This window comes from Electrophorus electricus, chromosome 10, assembly GCF_041902795.1.
Source record: "Electrophorus electricus isolate QZ-2024a chromosome 10, ASM4190279v1, whole genome shotgun sequence".
Classification (NCBI taxonomy): Eukaryota; Metazoa; Chordata; class Actinopteri; order Gymnotiformes; family Gymnotidae; genus Electrophorus; species Electrophorus electricus.
Window position 1 is genome coordinate 1385001 of NC_137506.1, and position 22500 is coordinate 1407500.

The 22500-nt window shown below is 45.0% G+C and overlaps 1 protein-coding gene across 1 annotated transcript in view; it reads left to right on the forward strand.

Moving 5' to 3' along the window:
• The first annotated feature begins 496 nt into the window (after nt 1-496).
• rcan3 (regulator of calcineurin 3) overlaps nt 497-22500 on the forward strand; it is a 22323-nt gene continuing 319 nt past the window's right edge. Inside the window, exons 1-4 of the mRNA XM_027032566.3 lie at nt 497-846; nt 14610-14783; nt 18992-19163; nt 20287-22500. The exon at nt 20287-22500 is cut by the window's right edge and continues 319 nt beyond it. Coding sequence (XP_026888367.1) covers nt 760-846; nt 14610-14783; nt 18992-19163; nt 20287-20441 — 588 coding nt within the window. The 5' untranslated portion in view covers nt 497-759 and the 3' untranslated portion in view covers nt 20442-22500. The remainder of the gene's footprint in view (nt 847-14609; nt 14784-18991; nt 19164-20286) is intronic.

The following is a 22500-nucleotide window of genomic DNA, read 5'->3' on the forward strand; positions in this document are numbered from 1 at the left end:
TGTATAAATCTCCTTCGTCGTAACTGAAGTGGCCCAGTACCTCCGCGAGGCCCAGTACCATTGCTCTGATAAGCCGGGTCTCTCCGTGTCTCTGTGCAGGGCGTGCTTTATGCTCGCGGACTCATCTTACAACATTTCTAAAGATGCACAGCTCTGGTGTTCTCTTAAACAGCAGTCGAGCATAACTGGCTTTAGCAAAAAAAAAAAAAAAAAACCCTGCGATTTCGCTTTTGCACAGAACCCTAAGCGAAGTCTGATTTGCCAGATTTGTTTTTAAAGAAACCGCACGAGGGTGCTTGTCTGTTAGTCAGCCAAATGCAACAGACAATCACCATCATGACGGCACTTTCCGTTATGCGGCGCGCGCGCTGCACGCTTGGCTACGGGCGGCCGTCGCGTGCGCCGAGGTCCAACCGCGTCGCAGCAGAAAAGCAAATGAAGGAGCTGCTGACGTCAATACGGCGGCAGCGCGCGCTGGTTGGTGCGCTCGGAAGGACCCGACCGCCTCTCTGCGTTTAAGAGAGGCTCCCGAGACACACCGAGCAGCAGTCGGAGAGTTTGAGTCAGATAACGGTCAGGGAGCAGCACCGCGCGCCTCAGGTGAACCCACTGCACCCAGGCTACAAACGCGCGCGACGGACTGGCGGCGTTTACCGGCGCACCTGCGTGGCTTGACTCCACAGAGGAGCACGGCGAGAGCGCGAAGTGGTCGTGAAATAATTCGCTGCTTCATCTTTTTCTCATCCGCGCTAAAGGGGAATGCCATCGATAAACATGAAACTGGAAATGGTGACGCTCATCGCCTGCGATGTGGACACGGAGGTGTTCGCGTCCGACAAAATGCAGGTACTGGCTGTTTCTTTAAAAGCCCCCAGACTGCACGCTCACTCCTGTCGGGTTCATTTAGCATCTTCCTCTTTTTGCCTGCGCGTTTGTGCAGCGCGAGGAGAGCGCGGCTCTGCGCTCGAGCTTCACGCAGCCTGAATCATTTCTCCCCTGCGCGGGTTTTTTTTTTTTTTTTCCCTCAATGAAGCCGCAGTTCTACATTAACATTCGACTGCATGCGCACGGATGGCGTCAGTGCACTAAAGTGTCTGACGCACGCGCTCGGGTCCGGTGCAGGACGGATTCGGTCCGTTCTAAAAAGCTCGCCAACGCCGGGATTGTGGCACAATGCGCCACACGGTTCCGTCCGCTCATTTTTATAGCAGCAAGCGGAGGCCCGTTTAACCGCATCGGCGAATCACCTCCCAACGCCCCATTCAAGTTTTACGCTGTAGGTGTCCGGGCTAGGGAGAGACAGACGCTCTGCAGAACGGTGTCGGTGGTTCTATCATGGCACGCAGGTGGGGTACCCGTCATCTTGCCCGGTAGGTTTCGTTCCACTACGGCAGGGTGGAGACAAGCGGGTACGTTCTGTCACTGGGAGCTACAGGGCTGTATTTGTACTTAACCCGAACTGCTCAGTGTTTGTATATGTGAGTCAATCTCCTCATACACAAACACAAAGAACCTCTCAACCCCTTTCTCTATCAAACACACATATTCTCTCTCTCTCTCTCTCTCTCTCTCTCTCTCTCTCTCTCTCTCTCTCTCTCTCTCTCTCTCTCTCTCTCTCACACACACACACACACACACACACACCTTTTCAGGTCAGGGTTTGCAGTGTTTCAGGGCAGAGCACTGCCAGGTACTGGTTCTGACTGCGCCAAAGAGCCCTTCTGCTGTAACATCACACCGAGTGTGTTTTCAGCAGCAGACCCAGAACACACACACACCCTGCTGTCATCCACATCCAGATCCCTAGTGTCGCGTTGAACCCTAAAAGTGTGAAAGGTCAACACTGGAAGTGTCAAAGATCAACCCTAGCTTCACTGGTGTCGAGGTGAGGTGCAACCGCGAGACACACCCTCACTCAGGAGGGGAGGCAGGTGTTTCCACAAGGCTGAGCAACGCTGCACCCATCTGGCTCTGCACCCCTGACAGACGTGACTATTATCCGTAATCACACCGGGAGCCCACGGCAGCTCCCCCGTGTGCTGTTAAACCTTGTTTGTGCCGTTGCTACCTGGACGGTCATTATTTTTGTTTTTGTTCCTTTTAGTGATTGGTCAGGGACTAGCCAAGAAGGACAGATAGACAGGCTGTCAGGACGAGAGACAGGTCTCTCCCAGCACTTCTGCAGACTGTGGCCGAGCTCCGCTTAGTCCAGCCTTCACCTGGTCTCTGCTGGGATTCCAACAGTGGCAGAGGTGTGGAGGAGAGAAAGACATAGAAAGAACAAAGTTTAAAGAGAAAGATGAGAGAATGAGAGAATGAGGGAAGAGTACCTGAGTGGTGGATAAAGATGTTTTTGTTTGCACTACGTGTGCGTGTGCGTGTGTGCGTGTGTGTGTGAGTGTGTGTATTTGTGCGTGTGTGTGTGTCTGTGTGAGTGTGTGTGTGTGAGTGTGTGTGTGTATGTGTGCACAGTTGAGAGAGAATGACTATTGTTTCTGCTGCTTTGCGGATTCAGGAGATTACTAATCTGCCTGTGGTTGACTGATGTGTGTGTGTGCGTGTGTATGTGACTATGTGTACGTGTGGATGTGTGCGTGCGTGTGTGTGTCTGTGCATGTGTGTGTGAGTGTGTGTGTGTGTGTGGATGTGGATGTGTGTGTGTGTGTGAGTGTGTGTGTGTGTCTGTGTGTGTGTGTCTGTGTGTGAGTGTGTGTGCGCGCGCGTGTGTGTGCGTGTTTGTGAGTGTGTGTGTGTGTGGTAGTGTGTGTGTGAGTGTGTGGTAGTGGGTGAGTGTGGTAGTGTTTGTGTGTGTGTGAGTGTGTGTGGTAGTGTGTGGTAGTGTTTGTGTGTGTGGTAGTGTGTAGTAGTGGGGCTCAGTGCACTGACACATACCTGCTTTTCTCTTCTTCTCACTGCTTCAGGGTCATTCTTCCTTTTCTTCCTGGCTCTTCTGCTTCTGTCATCTGTGCATTCAATCATCCTACCCTCTCACTCGTCTCTCTCTGGTCTCTCTCTCTGTCATTCAAGCATGCTTTCCTACCCACTCACTCGTCTCTCTCTGGTCTCTCTCTCTGTCATTCAAGCATGCTTTCCTACCCTCTCACTCGTCTCTCTCTCTGTCTCTCTCTCTGTCTCACTCTTTGTCTCTCTGTCTTTGTCTCTCCTTCCTCTCTCTCTCTCACTCACACACACACACACACACACACACACACACACACACACATACACACACACACTCACACTCACACTCCCTGGCCAAGCTACAGTGCTGCACTATTGTAACTGTCAGGCAAAACAAACTAGTGCACTACCTAAGGCACTATTTAGAGGAATAAAGATGCAAACTAGTGCACTACTTTGGGGGATAAAGGTGCTAGATGTCACAGCTGTACTACACTAGATGACACGGCTGTACTACACTAGATGTCACAGCTGTACTACACTAGATGTCACAGCTGTACTACACTAGCTGACACAGCTGTACTACACTAGATGTCACAGCTGTACTACACTAGATGTCACAGCTGTATTACACTAGATGACACAGCTGTACTACACTAGATGTCACAGCTGTACTACACTAGATGTCACAGCTGTACTACACTAGATGTCACAGCTGTATTACACTAGATGACACAGCTGTACTACACTAGATGTCACAGCTGTACTACACTAGATGACAGCTGTACTACACTAGATGACAGCTGTACTACACTAGATGTCACAGCTGTACTACACTAGATGACACAGCTGTACTACACTAGATGACACAGCTGTACTACACTAGATGTCACAGCTATAATCTGTGCTAAAGATGCTGGAAGTGTAAAGTGAGCCGTGTGTGCATATGATGTCCCTACACAGGAAGTACCTTATCACCTCAACTGTGGAGGCTCTTTATTTGATTAGCAGAGTGGGGGTGCAGTATGCTGAACCTGGATCAGGTTTTTCTCAGAACACCGGAGAGTAGCAGACTCTGCACCAGCCACTCAGTTACACACACACACACACACACACACACACACACACACACATACATGTGCATGTTCAGGTATTGTAGGCCCAGCATCCTTCTCTCTCTCTCTCTCTCTATGAACCAATATCTGGATTAATATTCAGAGTCACAGATGAGTGACAGGCATGATGAAGGAAAGGATTAAGTCAGTCGTAAGTCAAACTGAGCAGCAGGAGTCATGTGACATGCAGAGATGACACTACACGAAGCCTCTCGATGTAAAGCCTCTTGATGGTTTCTTCAGTTTATGATGCTTCATTAGCTAGTCATTTCTTTTGGAGCACCAATATTACCATAGATGTTACTTCAGAGATTGTGCTATAAAGCAGTATTACAACAGATGTTACATCTGAGATTGTACTGTAATGCAGTATTATCATAGACGTTATATTTGAGATTGTGCTATAACGCAGTATTATAAAGTCAAACGCAGCCTTGTATGGAGTTAACGCTCTGCATTTTCCACAGACAGACAAACCCTGTCAGTAGAGCGGGTCGCTCGTAAGAGTTTTCTGCGCGCTGCTGTCACGTCATGCCACCTTTGCTGCAAGTCAGTTTGTGACATTTCTGCCACAGTCAGCTGTAAACGGCATTATTGTGAAACTGAAGAGGCAACAGCTCTGCCACAAAGCGATCCAACATGTCTCCTGTCCTCTCCGCATTACTTGCTGCGGAGCTGCAAAACCGCCTCTGGAAGCAACATCGGCTCAAGATCACTGTGCAATGCCGGTCATCAGCTGGAGCGGCATAAACCACGCTGCCCCTGAACCCTGGAGTGGTGAATATGTGTCATGTGGAGTGATGAATCGCTCTTTACTATCTGACACTCTGGGTGTGGAATCTGGGAATCTGGATTTGAACGTACAGGTTGGTGGAGGAGTAGAGGATGGTTTTCCGTTCATCCCAGTGAAGGGTAATGTTGTCATTAATGCTGTGGGATTCAAAGACATTTCAGACAAACATATGTATCCAGCTTTCCAGACACTTCCCAACAGTTTCTGGACATCCCTTCCCTGTTCCAACATGACCATGGGTTAAGGACTTTGGGGTGAAGAAACCATGGTGGCCTGCACGGACCCCTGAACTCGACTCCGTTTATCTCCTGGACATAAATTCCAACAGACACTTTCCAAACTCTTCTAAAATGCCATCCCACCAGAGGAGGTGAACTTCACATTCATACCCATAGTTTTGAACTGGGATGTGCATCAAACTCATACAGGTGTGATACAGGTGTCCACATAGTTTTGGTGATATAATGTCTGTATTATAAACTCAGTCATTTTTCGATATATCCTCTCATGTTGACACTGTGTATCACAGGGTTCAAATGAACTTTGAACTTTTAGATGATGTCTTAAAGTTGTTGAAATATAAGTCATCCTGGGTGTCAAGGAACAGGACCTTGTTTATGTTCCCACATTAACATCAGTATGAACATCATTAGTATGAAATGTGATCAGTTAATTCACCCACATATCCCTGAAAAAACAGTCAACACCACTGCAGTGGAATTCAGCACCGTCACAGTGGAATTCAGCACCACTACAGTGGAATTCAACACCACCGGAGTAGAACTCTACATTGCCACAGTGGAATTCAACCCTACTGGAGTGGAATTCAACACCACTAGAGTAGAATTCAACACCGTCGCAGTGGAATTCAACACATCCACAGTGGAATTCAACACGACTGCAGTGGAATTCACCACCACTGCAATGGAATTCAACACCACCGGAGTATAATTCAACACCGCCACAGTGGAATTCACCACCAGTGGAATTTTACTTTTTCATCCGAAAAATCTGAACTGGTTCAGTTTTGTTTTTGATAAACTAACATACACGAGCCTAAAGTTCACACTTGTATATCTTAAATTCTCTATCTTAAATGTACAAGATATAAACAGGACACCTGTTCACATAAGATGACCAAGACTGTACTGTTAGAATGTAAATAACCACAGGAGTAGAAACTCTGAATGGGGTTCCAGTGTTCTCATGCACTTAACCTCAGAAGCAGAACTGATGGAGGCTGTTATCAGAACAAGAACCAGGAGAACTCCAGGAGATCAGGCTTTTGTAGTGTACACAGCCAGACTCCCATTGAGGTTATCTACATAGAGCCATGGAAGCAAATCTTTGGTTAATGCTTCCCTGGACCTGAGCAACGTGAACTGGGTGTCCGCAGGGCTTGACCCGCGTAATCTCATGACAAACATCTGTTCTGGAACATTCCCTCAGGCTGATTTCAGTCTACCACTGTTGATAGCATGTGGCTACTTGTATTGATCAGCCCAGCAGCGATAGCACAGGACGGATTACTCCAACATGTAGGCTTGGCTTCAGCGACGTGTAGCTAGGCTACAGTTGGAAGCTGAGTTTGGTGTGCTGGCGTAGACGCCACAGTAGACTGTGATTCAGAAGATCTGATTGGTCAGATCAGTCTAGCTAAAGAGTTTTGTAGTGGCTATAATGTAGCTGTACAGCTCCTGATAGAGGATTTCAGTAACAATGTTATATGCATCTAAGGTCTGCAGTTAACTTAAGGGCAAGTCTCTTACACACTACCAAACACACACACACACACACACAGTCACTTGACTTTACTCCTCCTGTGATATTATGATAAGATTCAGACTTTGTGGTGCTTTTATCACATTGTGGTGGGTTTTACATTCCTGCCATTTCCTGCTTCTGCCAGGAACCCAACAAAGGCCTGACCAAAAACAACCAAAGGTCAAACAAAGGTCAAACAAAGGCCCCTTCTAACTGGCTAAAGGTCACTGTACAACCCGTCCGATATCTAAACAAACCCACTTTGAATAGGACCTTTCAAAACATTAAACTAATGTTTAAGATAGCGGACCAGTGCGTGAACTTTGTGTCCAGATTGGGTGTGAGGGGGCTCTCAGAACAAGCTGTTTTATTGCTTTGTCAGAACTTCCCTTGTCTCCTCAGGCTGGAGAGATATCTACAGTAAACCAGTTGCTGCGTTTTCCAGATGGCCTTGCATGTCTTATGTGTTCGCCTACTGCAGCCATTACAGCCTGGCAGGCAGACGTCACCCTGACAGGCAGACGTCACCCTGACAGGCAGACGTCACCCTGACCGACTCCAAACACAACCTATATTGTGGGCTTGACATCTCGGTTTTTATGAGTTCAGAAATGAAGTCTGGACTCTGGTATACATATCCACTGCAAAATTGAGAAGACTGTTTTCCACAATCGGCAGTGCTGATTCACCGTTGAAAGACTTCCCTCCTCTGGTGTTTTATCATGACTTCCCTCATCTGGTGTTTATGATCACTGTTAAATCAAGGTCTCCCATCTTTGGTGTTTTATCATCATGGAGATCAAGACTTCCCCCACGCTTGTGTTTTATCACCATGGAGATCAAGACTTCCCCTCACTTGTGTTTTATCACCATGGAGATCAAGACTTCCCTCTTCTAGTGTTTTATCTCCATGGAGATCAAGACTACCCTTATCTCGTGTTTTATCACCATGGAGATCAAGACTACCCTTATCTCGTGTTTTATCACCATGGAGATCAAGACTACCTTTATCTGGTGTTTTATTACCACGGAGATCAAAACCTCACTCCTCTAGTGTTTTATCACCATGGAGATCAAGACTCAGTCCTCTGGTGTTTCTTAGCAGCCTGTGTATCAGCCCAGCAGCTCATATGTACTCTTGCATTTGAGTTGAAGGGAGCAGATCAGTATTACAGATTCTTCCATCGCTGGTCCTGTTGCCATCTGATGTCTCCTTTTTAATTCAAAAAATGTCTGTCCCATTTAACATATTATTTGTTTTAATTAAAGCCAGTTCTATTCTAAGGCCAAAATGGTTACATAATTGTGTCTCATTACCAGTTTATCAGGCCCCCCCCATAGCAATTAAAGATGCGACAAGGATAGGTAGAGTTACATACAGTAAGTCCAACCTGATTAATGCCGACCTTTTTAAATTCACATTTACACTACCTATAAATACATAAAATAGGTTCGTGAAGAAAGTGCATCATTGGACGCTGTGTAACCCAGCGCATCACTGGACGCTGTGTAACCCAGCGCATCACTGGACGCTGTGTAACCCAGCCCATCACTGGACACTGTGTAACCCAGCCCATCACTGGACACTGTGTAACCCAGCGCATCACTGGACGCTGTGTAACCCAGCGCATCACTGGACGCTGTGTAACCCAGCCCATCACTGGACGCTGTGTAACCCAGCGCATCACTGGACGCTGTGTAACCCAGCGCATCACTGGACGCTGTGTAACCCAGCGCATCACTGGACGCTGTGTAACCCAGCCCATCACTGGACGCTGTGTAACCCAGCGCATCACTGGACGCTGTGTAACCCAGCGCATCACTGGACGCTGTGTAACCCAGCGCATCACTGGACGCTGTGTAACCCAGCCCATCACTGGACGCTGTGTAACCCAGCGCATCACTGGACGCTGTGTAACCCAGCCCATCACTGGACGCTGTGTAACCCAGCGCATCACTGGACGCTGTGTAACCCAGCCCATCACTGGACGCTGTGTAACCCAGCCCATCACTGGACGCTGTCTAACCCAGCGCATCACTGGACGCTGTGTAACCCAGCGCATCACTGGACGCTGTGTAACCCAGCGCATCACTGGACGCTGTGTAACCCAGCCCATCACTGGACGCTGTGTAACCCAGCCCATCACTGGACACTGTGTAACCCAGCGCATCACTGGACGCTGTGTAACCCAGCCCATCACTGGACGCTGTGTAACCCAGCCCATCACTGGACGCTGTGTAACCCAGCGCATCACTGGACGCTGTGTAACCCAGCGCATCACTGGACGCTGTGTAACCCAGCCCATCACTGGACACTGTGTAACCCAGCCCATCACTGGACACTGTGTAACCCAGCCCATCACTGGACACTGTGTAACCCAGCGCATCATTGGACGCTGTGTAACCCAGCGCATCACTGGACGCTGTGTAACCCAGCGCATCACTGGACACAGAACAGGGAACTCCAAGTCAGACGATTCCCAGTAAGAGGGACACATTAGGATTAACTTCTTCATCCATACCGATATTCATTACAGTGTAAAAGACAATGGAACTGCTACAGGGAGAAATGACCACACATCTCCACTCAGACCCCCACTAATTCTACACAGTTCTACACTAAATCCACTGTGTAGACATGTCATGTCTTTAGTGCTGATGTATTGGCGAGCCTGTCTCTCTGTCATGTCTCGTCTTTCTCTGGTCTTGTCCTTTGGTTGAAATTCAACCCATCTCTCGCACTTTCCGACTGCACAGACATCCCACTGCAGGTGGTACACCCAGCCCTCCAAGACGTCTGGCTGTCCCAGACCAGACACCAGCCTTCAGACATTACTTACGCACAGACGTTTACCAGAGGCACACGACCTTATGATATCACATGCAGACGTACACAAAATGATGTCATGTAGCCATGTAGGCATAAACAGAGTGATGTCACTAATCTGCTTTCATCAGCTGATGGACTACAGGCTGGTTTTCCGAACTGCTGCAACCCCACAGCAGCTGGAACTGGAACTTCAGACTCTCAAGAAACATTTTTAATGTTTCTTTTAGTTTATTTGCTGTCACTCATATATGTTGTACATGTAAATTGCCACTGGAATTAATCCACTTCTATATCGTCAGTGAAAAAAAAGTTAAAAAATGGCAGCAAATACATAAAATCCATGCAAACACTCGTATAATGAAAACACTCTCATGAAATGGCTCCCCCTTGTCACAAATCACTCAGCCACGTAGTTTCTTTCTGTGTCTCACACACACATGCCTCACATTTGCAGTCTAGTGAACAGGCATGTGCGGTTCGTGCACGGTGGCATGTGAGCGCGGCCTGTAAGGGTACACCTCCCTCCTACAAACACTGTGCCGTGAATTAGTCATCAGGGAATTAGTGGCATGTCCTCTCCTGTTACAACTGCACCACCATTCATTTCAGTATCCCGGCCTGAAAAGACACCCCTTTATGCCCATGTTTCCTTCTCTCCTTCTGTTTTCTGCTTCACACGCTTTCTCTGATTCCCTGGCTCCGTGCTCTCGCCTGGTTAACCCGGACGAATGAAGTGTGCGGAGGGTGTCGTAGGCATCTGCCGTTGTTGGATGCGGCAGCTCTAAGACAAGTGACAAGTGCTTAGAGTTCGGTGTGACTCCTTTGGCTGGTCAGAATGTGTAAACAAAAGCAAACCTGATAGGTCCAGGAGAATCAACATGCACAAAGGCTGCGTACAGCGTAGATAAGCAGGCCTGGAAAATCTGGAAATATAGGGAATTTAGGGAAAGGTTTTGGGAAAGGTTTGGCTATTAGTTTGTCAAAGTAATATAGACAAAATTCTTATAATATTAGCTAATAAAGTCTCTGCGAGTTCTTACATTTTCTTTCCCTTTTCATGTTGGAGTTCAAAAAGACCTTCACAAAGAACAAGAAAACGTAATAGAACGTCTGATGGAAAGTTTGAAAAAATGTTAAAATTCTTGAAAATATCTGGAGTGCTGTAATTCTACATGTAATTTGGGAGGGTGGAGTCTTGTTATTAAATCCTGAAAACCTTGCTGAGCTGCTCTGAGCACTGAGTGCATCACTGTGCAGTGTTGTGATGAGGGGGTTTTGCGGTAGGGTAATTCTGGGTTGTGTAGTCTGTGCAGCAGTGCATCACAGTATGAAACCTCCTTACAACATCTCAGGCTGCCTGTGTTATCAACCAATCAAGGACCAATCAAGAACTGTGGAAACAACACCCCAGCATGATATTAACAAAATATAATTTTATAGAATAGAATATTAAAACATGTTGGTGAACCTCTGAGATTATTTTGACCAAAATGATTTATCTTCTTAGATCAGGTATATACTGTGATTCAGCAAAACAACCACAGAACACTAATATGGAACACCCAACATTGGTCGGATTACTCATCTGAAACATCTGATATTGGTCGGATTACTCATCTGAAACATCTGATATTGGTCATATTACTCATCTGGAACACCTGAGATTGGTCAGATTACTCATCTGAAACATCTGATATTGGTCATATTACTCATCTGAAACATCTGATATTGGTCGGATTACTCATCTGAAACATCTGATATTGGTCGGATTACTCATCTGAAACATCTGATATTGGTCATATTACTCATCTGAAACATCTGATATTGGTCGGATTACTCATCTGGAACACCTGAGATTGGTCATATTACTCATCTGGAACACCTGAGATTGGTCAGATTACTCATCTGAAACATCTGATATTGGTCGGATTACTCATCTGGAACACCTGAGATTGGTCATATTACTCATCTGGAACACCTGAGATTGGTCAGATTACTCATCTGAAACATCTGATATTGGTCATATTACTCATCTGGAACACCTGAGATTGGTCAGATTACTCATCTGAAAGATCTGCTATTGGTCAGATTACTCATCTGGCACACCGGGATTGGTCAGAACACTCATTTGGAACACGCGAACCAAACGAGCCATGTGAAAAACGGGCAAAGACGCATTTACGCTGTGATTGAAAATCTGGATTGTTCCACCACATATTAATCTCTGAACTCTTCTTTAAACATTGGTTTCATGTTGTTAAGAAATCAACATCAACTCATTTTCACTGCTTTATTTGAGGTCTCAAAACTGTATATTTAAAAAAATATCGACTATTTGTCATTTTCTACAATTAAATGCTCTAAATGACTATATGTTTATTTGGAAGTTGGGGCAAATGTTACCATTAGTTTATAGAATAAAACAAAAGTGCTATAAATACTGTCGTTCTACTGGACTGGGATCGACGATGTCATTCCTGGGATCTGTTCCAACCACTCTTCCATTTTACAGCTCACGGGCCCAAGTCTCCTGTCACCACGGTGACAGCCAGATATAGATTGATATCCTCCACATACAGGAGGTGGCAGACATGGTTCTGCTCCGGAATCTTACTGGTGATCTGGCCGAGAGGGATCAGGCCTATGCGGAACGTCCGTTGGGACGTCTACCTTTTATGTTCACCTGGGCAGCTGTCTTCCAGCTTCTAGTAGTGTCCTCTAATATTACACTGAGTTCTGATTTTTGATGTCTTGATTTTCCTACTTGTACTGAGCACATTAAATTGCATTTTCTATGTCTACCTAACATTTATTTATAGCATTTTCTATCTGTCTAACTACGTATGTATCTATTCCAGGAGTGAGTACAGTGGAGTTGTGTGTGTGGAGTTGTACTATGTGTGATCCGGCTCACTGGTACACTGGCAAGTGTGTGTGTGTGTGTGTGTGTGTGTGTGTGTGCGTGCGTGCGTGTGTGTGTGTGTGCAGATTTTCAAACTCCAGAATCAGAGGCAGTAAGGGGTGTGTGTTCCATACAGGTAGCCAGATGGTACTGCGGCAGAGAGGACAAGACATTAGAGGGAGTACACAACTGAGAGAGAGAGAGAGAGAGAGAGAGAGAGATCAGGACAGAGAGAGAGAGAGAGAGAGAGAGAGAGAGAGATCAGGACAGAGAGAGAGAGAGAGAAATCAGGACAGACAGAGAGAGAGAGAGAGAGAGAAATCAGGACAGACAGAGAGAGAGAGAAATCAGGACAGACAGAGAGAGAGAGAGAGAAATCAGGACAGACAGAGAGAGAGAGAGAGAGAAATCAGGACAGACAGAGAGAGAGAGAAATCAGGACAGACAGAGAGAGAGAGAGAGAGAGAAATCAGGACAGACAGAGAGAGAGAGAAATCAGGACAGACAGAGAGAGAGAGAGAGAGAAATCAGGACAGACAGAGAGAGAGAGAGAGAGAAATCAGGACAGACAGAGAGAGAGAGAGAGAAATCAGGACAGACAGAGAGAGAGAGAGAAATCAGGACAGACAGAGAGAGAGAGAGAAATCAGGACAGACAGAGAGAGAGAGAAATCAGGACAGACAGAGAGAGAGAAAGAGAGAAATCAGGACAGACAGAGAAAGAGAGAAATCAGGAGAGACAGAAAGAGAGAAATCTGGACAGACAGAGAGAAAGAGAAATCAGGACAGACAGAGAGAGAGAAATCAGGAGAGAAAGAGAAATCTGGACAGACAGAGAGAAAGAGAGAGAAATCTGGACAGACAGAGAGAAAGAGAGAGAAATCTGGCTGCCAGCCAGCCAAGGACCAGTTCTGCAATAATGTGGGTCAGGCCTCCGGGGGGGGCCCTCTTGTTCAGCACCCAGGACAGAGTGACATGCACCTGTGTGACTATGGGGACTATAGAGACTATAGAGACAATGGGGACTATAGAGACTATAGAGACAATGGGGACTATAGAGACTATAGAGACAATGGGGACTATAGAGACTATAGAGACAATGGGGACTATAGAGACTATAGAGACTATGGGGACTATAGAGACTATAGAGAATATGGGGACTATAGAGACTATAGAGACATTGGGGACTATAGAGACTATAGAGACTATAGAGACTATGGTGACTACTTAAATACTTAGCCTGATGCTCTAATGACTCTCTTTTATGTGAAACCATGCTGATTAAAAAAAATCCATGAAACCACTGGATAAAGCTGACCAGTGATATTTTATCAATAAACTGCATTCAGTTTCCTAAATTGCTACTAGTAGCAGAGAGGTTGCTGCTCCTCTGTGGAGCATTGTTTGTTTATTTGTTTGTGAATAGAAAAATGAAAAATGAAAAATCAATTTCTTTTCTATACTTGATTAATTTTGAATGTAGTGGGCTCAAAGTGGAGTGCTCTGGCAGTGCTTACATTCAGCCCTGTTCCCACTCTGAGGGCAAAGCTGGAGGAGGAGTCATACTGTGTAACAGGAATGGCCCCGCCCCCTCTAAAATGCTCTGGCTCATGCCCCACCCCCTCTAAAATACTCTGGCTCATGCCCCGCCCCTCTAAAATGCTCTGGCTCATGCCCCGCCCCCTCTAAAATGCTCTGGCTCATGCCCCACCCCCTCTAAAATGCTCTGGCTCATGCCCCGCCCCTCTAAAATGCTCTGGCTCATGCCCCGCCCCCTCTAAAATGCTCTGGCTCATGCCCCGCCCCCTCTAAAATGCTCTGGCTCATGCCCCACCCCCTCTAAAATGCTCTGGCTCATGCCCCACCCCCTCTAAAATGCTCTGGCTCATGCCCCACCCCCTCTAAAATGCTCTGGCTCATGCCCCGCCCCCTCTAAAATGCTGAGCCCTGCTGCCCTGTCCATGTGCTTATGTGGGACTAACATTGGAAGAGCAAAACACGGCTTAAATTAAGATGTCAAAGTTACGAACAGTGACATTCATGGTTATTACTGCAAGCTAAAGCTGTTTGGACAACCATGAGGAAAAGGCAACACTTCTACTTTATGACTGGACATAAACTATGCAAATACAGTCATACACAGTAACAACTGTGTGAATTTCACCTTTCTGTGTGATTCTGTGTGCTCTGGGCCTTTTGGAAGTCAGAACGGAGCTGTCTGCTTGGTGTGCTGTCCCGTGCGCTGATCATGTGGGTCACTGGAACATTGAAACGTGTGTGTTTTGTGTCCTGCCCTGTCACGTAGGAACGTTTCGAGTCACTGTTCCGGATCTACGATGATCAGACGACGTTCCAGATGTTCAAGAGTTTCCGGAGAATTCGGATCAGCTTCAGCACACCAGAGGCAGCAGCACGGGCCCGCGTGGATCTGCACGAGTCTGAGTTCAACGGCTCTAAACTCGAACTCTACTTCGCACAGGTGTGTGTGTGTGTGTGTATATGTGCGCATGCGTGCATTTTTAAGAAATGTTCAATAGTTTGTGTTTTGTATTGCAGTGTTTGCAAGTAGAGAATCATAACCACAAATATCTTTGACTCTGGTTAATGGGCAAGGCAAGAGTTTAAGATCAGACTGTCTGAAGTCCCTATCCCCAGACAGGATTAAGATCAGACTGTCTGAAGTCCCTATCCCCAGACACGTTTAAGATCAGACTGTCTGAAGTCCCTATCCCCAGACACGTTTAAGATCAGACTGTCTGAAGTCCCTATCCCCAGACAGGATTAAAATCAGACTGTCTGAAGTGCCTATCCCCAGACAGGATTAAGATCAGCCTGTCTGAAGTCCCTATCCCCAGACACGTTTAAGATCAGACTGTCTGAAGTTACATGTTTAAGGTCACAATGTTTTTAAAGTCCCATTCTCCATTGTCCAAGAGCTACTCTGAATGTCCAGAGTGAACTCTGGCCTGAGCTGTGTTTTATATAAACTTCAGTGCTGTTTTATATAACACATACAGACCTGTGTTTATATAACACATAAAGAGCTGTTTTATATAACACATACAGACCTGTGTTTATATAACACATAAAGAGCTGTTTTATATAACACATACAGAGATGTTTTATATAACACCTACAGAGATGTTTTGTATAACACAGAGCTATGTTTAATACAACACTTACAGCGATGTTTTATATAATACCTACAGAGCTATTTTATATAATACTTACAGAGTTGTTTTATATAAAACCTACAGAGCTGCTTTATATATCACATACAGAGATGTTTTATATAACACCTACAGAGATATGTTTATATAACACCTACAGAGCTGTTTATATAACACATACAGAGATGTTTTATATAACACCTACAGAGCTGTGTTTTATATAACATTTAGAGATGTTTTATATAACACCTAGAGAGCTGCTTTATATAACATGTACAGAGCTGTTTTATATAACACCTACAGAGCTGTTTCTATAGCACCTACAAAGATGTTTACATAACACATACAGAGATGTTTTGTGAAACACCTACAGTGGTGTTTATATAACACCTACAGAGCTGTTTTATATAACACATAGAGATGTTTTATATAACACCTAGAGAGCTGCTTTATATAACATGTACAGAGCTGTTTTATATAACACCTACAGAGATGTTTTATATAACACCTACATAGCTGCTTTATATAAAATGTATAGAGCTGTTTTATAACATGTCTACAGAGATGTGTTTATATAACAGAGATGTTTTATATAACTCCTACTGAGCTGTGTTTTATATAACACCTACAGAGAGGTTTTATATAACACCTACAGAGCTGCTTTATATATCACATACAGAGATGTTTTATATAACACCTACAGAGATGTTTATATAACACCTACAGAGCTGCTTCATATAACACATATAGAAAGCTGTTTTATACAACACCTACAGAGATGTGTTTATATAACACCTACAGAGGTGTTTATATAACACATACAGAGATGTTTTATATAACACTTAGAGAGCTGCTTTTACATGTACATAGCTGTTTTATATAACACCTACAGAGATGTTTTATATAATGCCTACAGAGCTGTTTATATAACACATACAGCAATGTTTTATATAACACCTACAGAGATGTGTTTATATAACACATACAGCGACGTGTTTATATAACCCCTACAGAGATGTTTTATATAACACATAGATGTTTTATATGACACCTACAGAGCTGCTTTATATAACATGTACAGAGCTGTTTTATACAACACCTACAGAGCTGTGTTTATATAACAAATACAGAGCTGTTTATATAACACCTACAGATATTTCATATAACACCTACAGAGATGTGTTTATATAACACCTACAGAGTTGTGTTTATATAACACATACAGAGCTGTTTATATAACACCTACAGATATTTTTATATAACACCTACAGAGCTGCTTTATATAACACTTACAGAGATGCTTTATACAACACCTATGGAGATGTGTTTATATAACACCTACAGAGATGTTTTATATAACTCCTACAGAGCTTTTGTTTTAAATAACACTTACAGAGCTGTTTTATATAACATCTACAGAGATGTTTTATATAATACATATAGAGCTGTTTTCTATAACACTTAGAAATGTTTTATATAACACCTACAGAGCTGTTTATATAACACCTACAGAGCTGTCTTAAATAACACTTACAGAGCTGTTTTATATAACACTTACATAGATGCTTTAACATGTACAGAGCTATTTTATATAACACCTACAGAGCTGTTTTATATAACTTACAGATGTTTTATATAACATATACAGTGCTGTGTTTATATAACATCTACAGAGATGTTTTTATAACACCTACAGAGCTGTTTTATATAACACCTACAGAGCTGTTTTATGTAATACCTACAGATATTTTATATAACATGTACAGAGCTGTTTTATATAAAACCTACAGAGGTGTTTATATAACACCTACAGAGCTCAACAACTACAAAATTAAATTACAAAAATACAATCTCAGTAAAGATTTGCCCAGTTCACATTCTGACATTCTGAAGTTCATATTTTAACTCAGGAAACTTCAGCCAACAAAGGGTCTTAACAGAGCTTGACACTGAGACAACCAGTTATTAACCTAAAAATCATTTTAGTAAACTCTGTTTTATTTGCCAAGCAGACCCAGTCTTTATTGATCCCCACGGGGAAATTCTTGGAGTGGTGTATTATTTATAGTTCATTGATCATTGTGCTGTTATTGTGATTATTTATTGATTTTTGTTTTATGTGCTCTGGTGATTTAAATACAGCAGAAATAAAGGTAATGATGATGGTGATGATTTACCTTTTGCTTCAGTCCATGTTTAGATGTTGGGCAAAGTGTGTGTCTGTTCCTTCTCTACCTCCAGATGGTTCCCGTGTATGTCCTGCCGTATAGAGTCAGACGCACCATTCTCACTGACATTATCATGTACACACACACACACAGTCTTTCTCTCTATCCCCACACAGTCTTTCTCTCTATCCCCACACAGTCTTTCTCTCTATCCCCACACAGTCTTTCTCTCTATCCCCACACAGTCTTTCTCTCTATCCCCACACAGTCTTTCTCTCTATCCCCCAGTTTTTCTTTCTACCCCACATAGTCTTTCTCTCTATCCCCCACACAGTTTTTCTCTCTACCCCACATAGTCTTTCTCTCTATCCCCACACACAGTCTTTCTCTCTATCCCCACACACAGTCTGTCTCTCTATCTCCACACACAGTCTTTCTCTCTATCCCCACAGTCTTTCTCTCTACCCCACATAGTCTTTCTCTCTATCCCCACACACAGTCTTTCTCTCTATCCCCACACACAGTCTGTCTCTCTATCTCCACACACAGTCTTTCTCTCTATCCCCACAGTCTTTCTCTCTACCCCACACAGTCTTTCTCTCTATCCCCACACACAGTCTTTCTCTCTATCCCCACACACAGTCTTTCTCTCTATCCCCACACACAGTCTTTCTCTCTATCTCCACACAGTCTTTCTCTCTATCCCCCCACTCTTTCTCTCTATCCCCCACACACAGTCTTTCTCTCTATCCCCACACAGTCTTTCTCTCTATCCCCCACAGAGTCTTTCTCTCTATCCCCACACACAGTCTTTCTCTCTATCCCCACAGTCTTTCTCTCTATCCCCACAGTCTTTCTCTCTATCCCCCCCACTCTCTCTCTATCCCCCCACACACACACTGTCTATTTCATATATATATACATACACTGCCTGTCTTGATATCATACACACACACACACATATGCACTCACGCTTTCTCTCACATCCACATGCACATACACACACAGACACACACACTCACACACAGAAAACATCTTCACCAAGGTGATGTTGTGTGTGTGTGTGTGTGTGTGTTCATGCAGTTTCTGAGTGCACACAGATCCGAAAACTTACTTTCTCCAGGACACAGAGAATGGTGTGTCCTCTGAAACAGCTACAAACATCTGTGTCCTCAGAAACACATCTACAAATATGTCTTGCAAGGGTGTCATTTTACTATGTCCAATCTCAGGTTTTTGCAGTTTTATAAAAATAATTAATTGTGGAAAAAGGTGTGGAAAAGCTCCAGGCCAGAGGAAGTAGAATTCATGTGGGGTTCTTCCTGTCTTCCGACGCTTGCCTCTCTCAGGTGCAGAACTCAGGTGAGGACGTGGATAAAGCATACCTGGCCCCGCCCCAACCCGTGAAGCAGTTCCTCATCTCTCCGCCCTCTACCCCGCCTGTGGGGTGGAGCCAGAGTGAGGATGCCACGCCCATCATCAACTATGACCTGCTCTGCGCCGTGGCCAAACTGGGTCCAGGTAAAAACACCCATGAACAAATGCACACGGCGTCTGCTGACCTGCTCACACCCTGCGTGAGAACGCGCGTGCTGGCCGGTGGCACCTGGCTGCTGCTCGCGCCTTCCGCCGCGAGGTCGAACATTGACCGCGTGGGCGCGCGGATCAGCTCTGTGACGTGACGATGTCCCTCCGTGTCCCTCTCGAGCCGCCAAATGCCGAACCTTCCTGTGCTGAAAAACGAAGCACGTGCTAGAATGCATTATTTTTTGAACGTGCAGAGGACGACACGCTGCGCGTTAACGTCGCTACTGTAGCTGCGCTTTGGAGCGGCTTTTTGTAACATGTCCGCCCATGAAACGCTAAAAAAGCTGTGCATGTAGAGATGTGCATGGCACACGGGACAGCAGACCTCGTCCCTGCGCACCAAGACAGCTCCAACCGTGCAGCCTTCGGCCGCCCACGGTGGACTTGAGACAATATGCACCAGATTGTCGTGCTTTATACATGTTGGTAAAATAGCGCCATTGCCAAGCCATTTTTTTTTTCCAATTGTAATGGGTGTGTTCCTTATTCGTCCACGCTAAAGTGTGCATAATTTGCACACAGCCCTGGCGTGATGGCGAAATCTGTAGTTTACTGAAAGATTGCAGCGCCAGGAGCGCCCACTGCTGGTGAAATTGAAAAGTGCAAGATGCCGAAATCTCGTCACCTATCAGTTAGCCTGTCACGTTTCTATAGTAACCTTGATTTCATGGCCTGCGTGGTGTTGCTTTCCTGCTTTTTTTTTGGTTTGGTTTTCTCAGAGAGCTCCAACAAAATATGCCGCGTGTGAAGACTAGTATCTGTTTATTCTCATCAGCCTGTATCTGTTTATTCTCATCAGCCTGTATCTGTTTATTCTCATCAGCCTCCAGGAAGTCACATCAAAGGCCATTGTCTGGTGCACGGGAACATTTTTAGTCAGCATGCGGTGCATTAACAATACACATTATTCTTTCATAAATGGATTTATGGTCATCACAAGCCATATGATATGTACAGTGTTAGAGGCATCGCTGGTTTGAGGGACCTGGGTTCTGGCTTATAAGGAAATCTTTCTCTATCTCTTATTGTCTCTGTCTTTCGCTCTCTCTCTCTCCAGGTGAGAAGTACGAACTTCATGCAGGCACAGACTGCACTCCGAGCGTGGTCGTGCACGTGTGCGAGAGTGAGACAGAGGAAGACGAGGAGGCCCGACCCAAGATGAAGTTCGTCCAGACCCGACGTCCCGACAGTCCCCCGAAAGTCTACAACTAAACGCCTCCTTCCCACCGCACGCGTCCTCTGTCTCGACCTGTCTCTTTCTCACACGGGGAGGGAATGACCCTTCATTTTGGCTCTAATTAAAAAAATCAAACATGTAGACTGGGTGCTGATGGGGGAGAATCCCAAGGCGGAAGACTGGACTGTGCTGGTCTGGACCCGACGCTCTGACCCACAGATGCATCACTGTCTCATAGACCAGACAGGTGGTGGTGGTGTCCCACCCCACCCCACCCTTCCACACACGTTTTAATGTCCTCGCTAGCGCATAGTTATTCTCAGTAGTGTAGCACTAGGTGCTGTAGTAATGTATCTATCTGTATTAGTACAGTCAAGGTAGTGAATTATTATTAGACTTCGTTACTGTCTTTCCCTGTCTGCTCAATGAGGGATCAAAACCTTTTTTTTTTTGTCGTTTTTTTAAAAAACTGGTTTCCACATTGCCGTTTTTTCCCCTCATGACTGTTATCCTCTCGCGTATGGGACGATGGTTTGGGTTTGAACGCCGTGGGCTCTGGGTGTGTGGTGGAGCGGATATCACGTCAGTGACACGCTGGCACACAGAGAGACAGACACGGATGTGCCGACGCAAAGACGCGCGGGCTGCCGTGGCTCCATGATGAACGGGTTGGCCACTTGGAATCACCGCCCTTTTTTTAAACTTAAATAGAAGCTTTGAGATGTTTGTTTACTAAGCTAGTTGTGTGTTGTTGTTATGGCTGTTAATACTATTCTAACCCTGTATTTGATACCACATATCTTTTGCATGCTTACTGCAGTGGCTAATGAGGGCCAGGTGTGTTTTCTACTGACCAACTGGAATGGGGGACTTGGCGTGATTGGTGTGTATCCTGAAGACTGTACAGGTTGCTGGGTTACTGAAGACTGTACAGGTTGCTGGGTTACTGAAGACTGTACAGGTTGCTGGGTTACTGAAGACTGTACAGGTTGCTGGGTTACTGAAGACTACAGGTTGCTGGGTTACTGAAGACTGGCTGTTTCAGTGTGGGCAACTCGAAGGGAAGTTGATTTACAAGTAGCTTTTAAAAGTTTGAAAGAAGAGATTATTTGGTAAAACAAACGACAAAGGAAAAGTCTTTGTTTAATTTTTAATGGCGTTACTCTGCTCTGTGCTTGTAGTCATCTCCTGACTGCGTGGGGTCTTGTGAGTGCGGAGAGTTTACTACGCTCACACTCTTCCATGTTCTAGAATACTCTGCTCACACTCTTCCGTGTTCTAGAATTATCTGCGCACACTCTTCTGTGTTCTAGAATTCTCCATGTGCACTCAGCAGCCTTGTATGACATTCTGAATCTGTTTGGTTAACAGTGCTGTGAAATTCCAGAACTCCGTAACTGTGAGTGGAATTGTGAGACCACGCGCCTGTCTGCATGTTTTCTACTCTTTCTCTCGCTTCACCTCTTGAGAAGTCTAATATGATGTTCCTTCTTCATTATACCAGCAACAACATCAGCAACAACAGTCACATTGAAGACTCACAAAAGTAAAAAATGCAACCAAAATTAAGATTTTAAATTTAAAACTTCGACCATGTGATTTTGTAATGATTTATACTGGAGTTTTAAATTTGGAAAGGTTATAACACACATCCACACACACCCACATATTCCCACACACATCCACAGATGGAAAAAGTCAGAACTGTGATTTGTGATGTGCTTCAAAAAACAGGTGCTGTGGGTTCCCAGTGACCATTTCCTGCTGCAGCTGTACCGTGTCTGCTGTATGACCCCAGAGGTCAACCATCTAAATGTGTGCATGTCTAAGAACTGTCTTAACAGTGGTGGTCCAGCCTCCTCGGAGACCCTCCTCACCGAAGCTTCGCATCACGGCCACATCTGTGTGCTACAACTTTAACCTCCATGTCCTTTCAAAGTTATTGTTGTTTGTCTGGTAAAAACCACCAGTATATTAGTGATTCTCACCAGTACAGTACTGGTTCCATTGCATGGCATCAATTGTTCTCTTTCCTGGAGATCATCTCAGTGTGGGGGCTTGTACTGTGAACAGATGAAAAGGATTTATTTCATG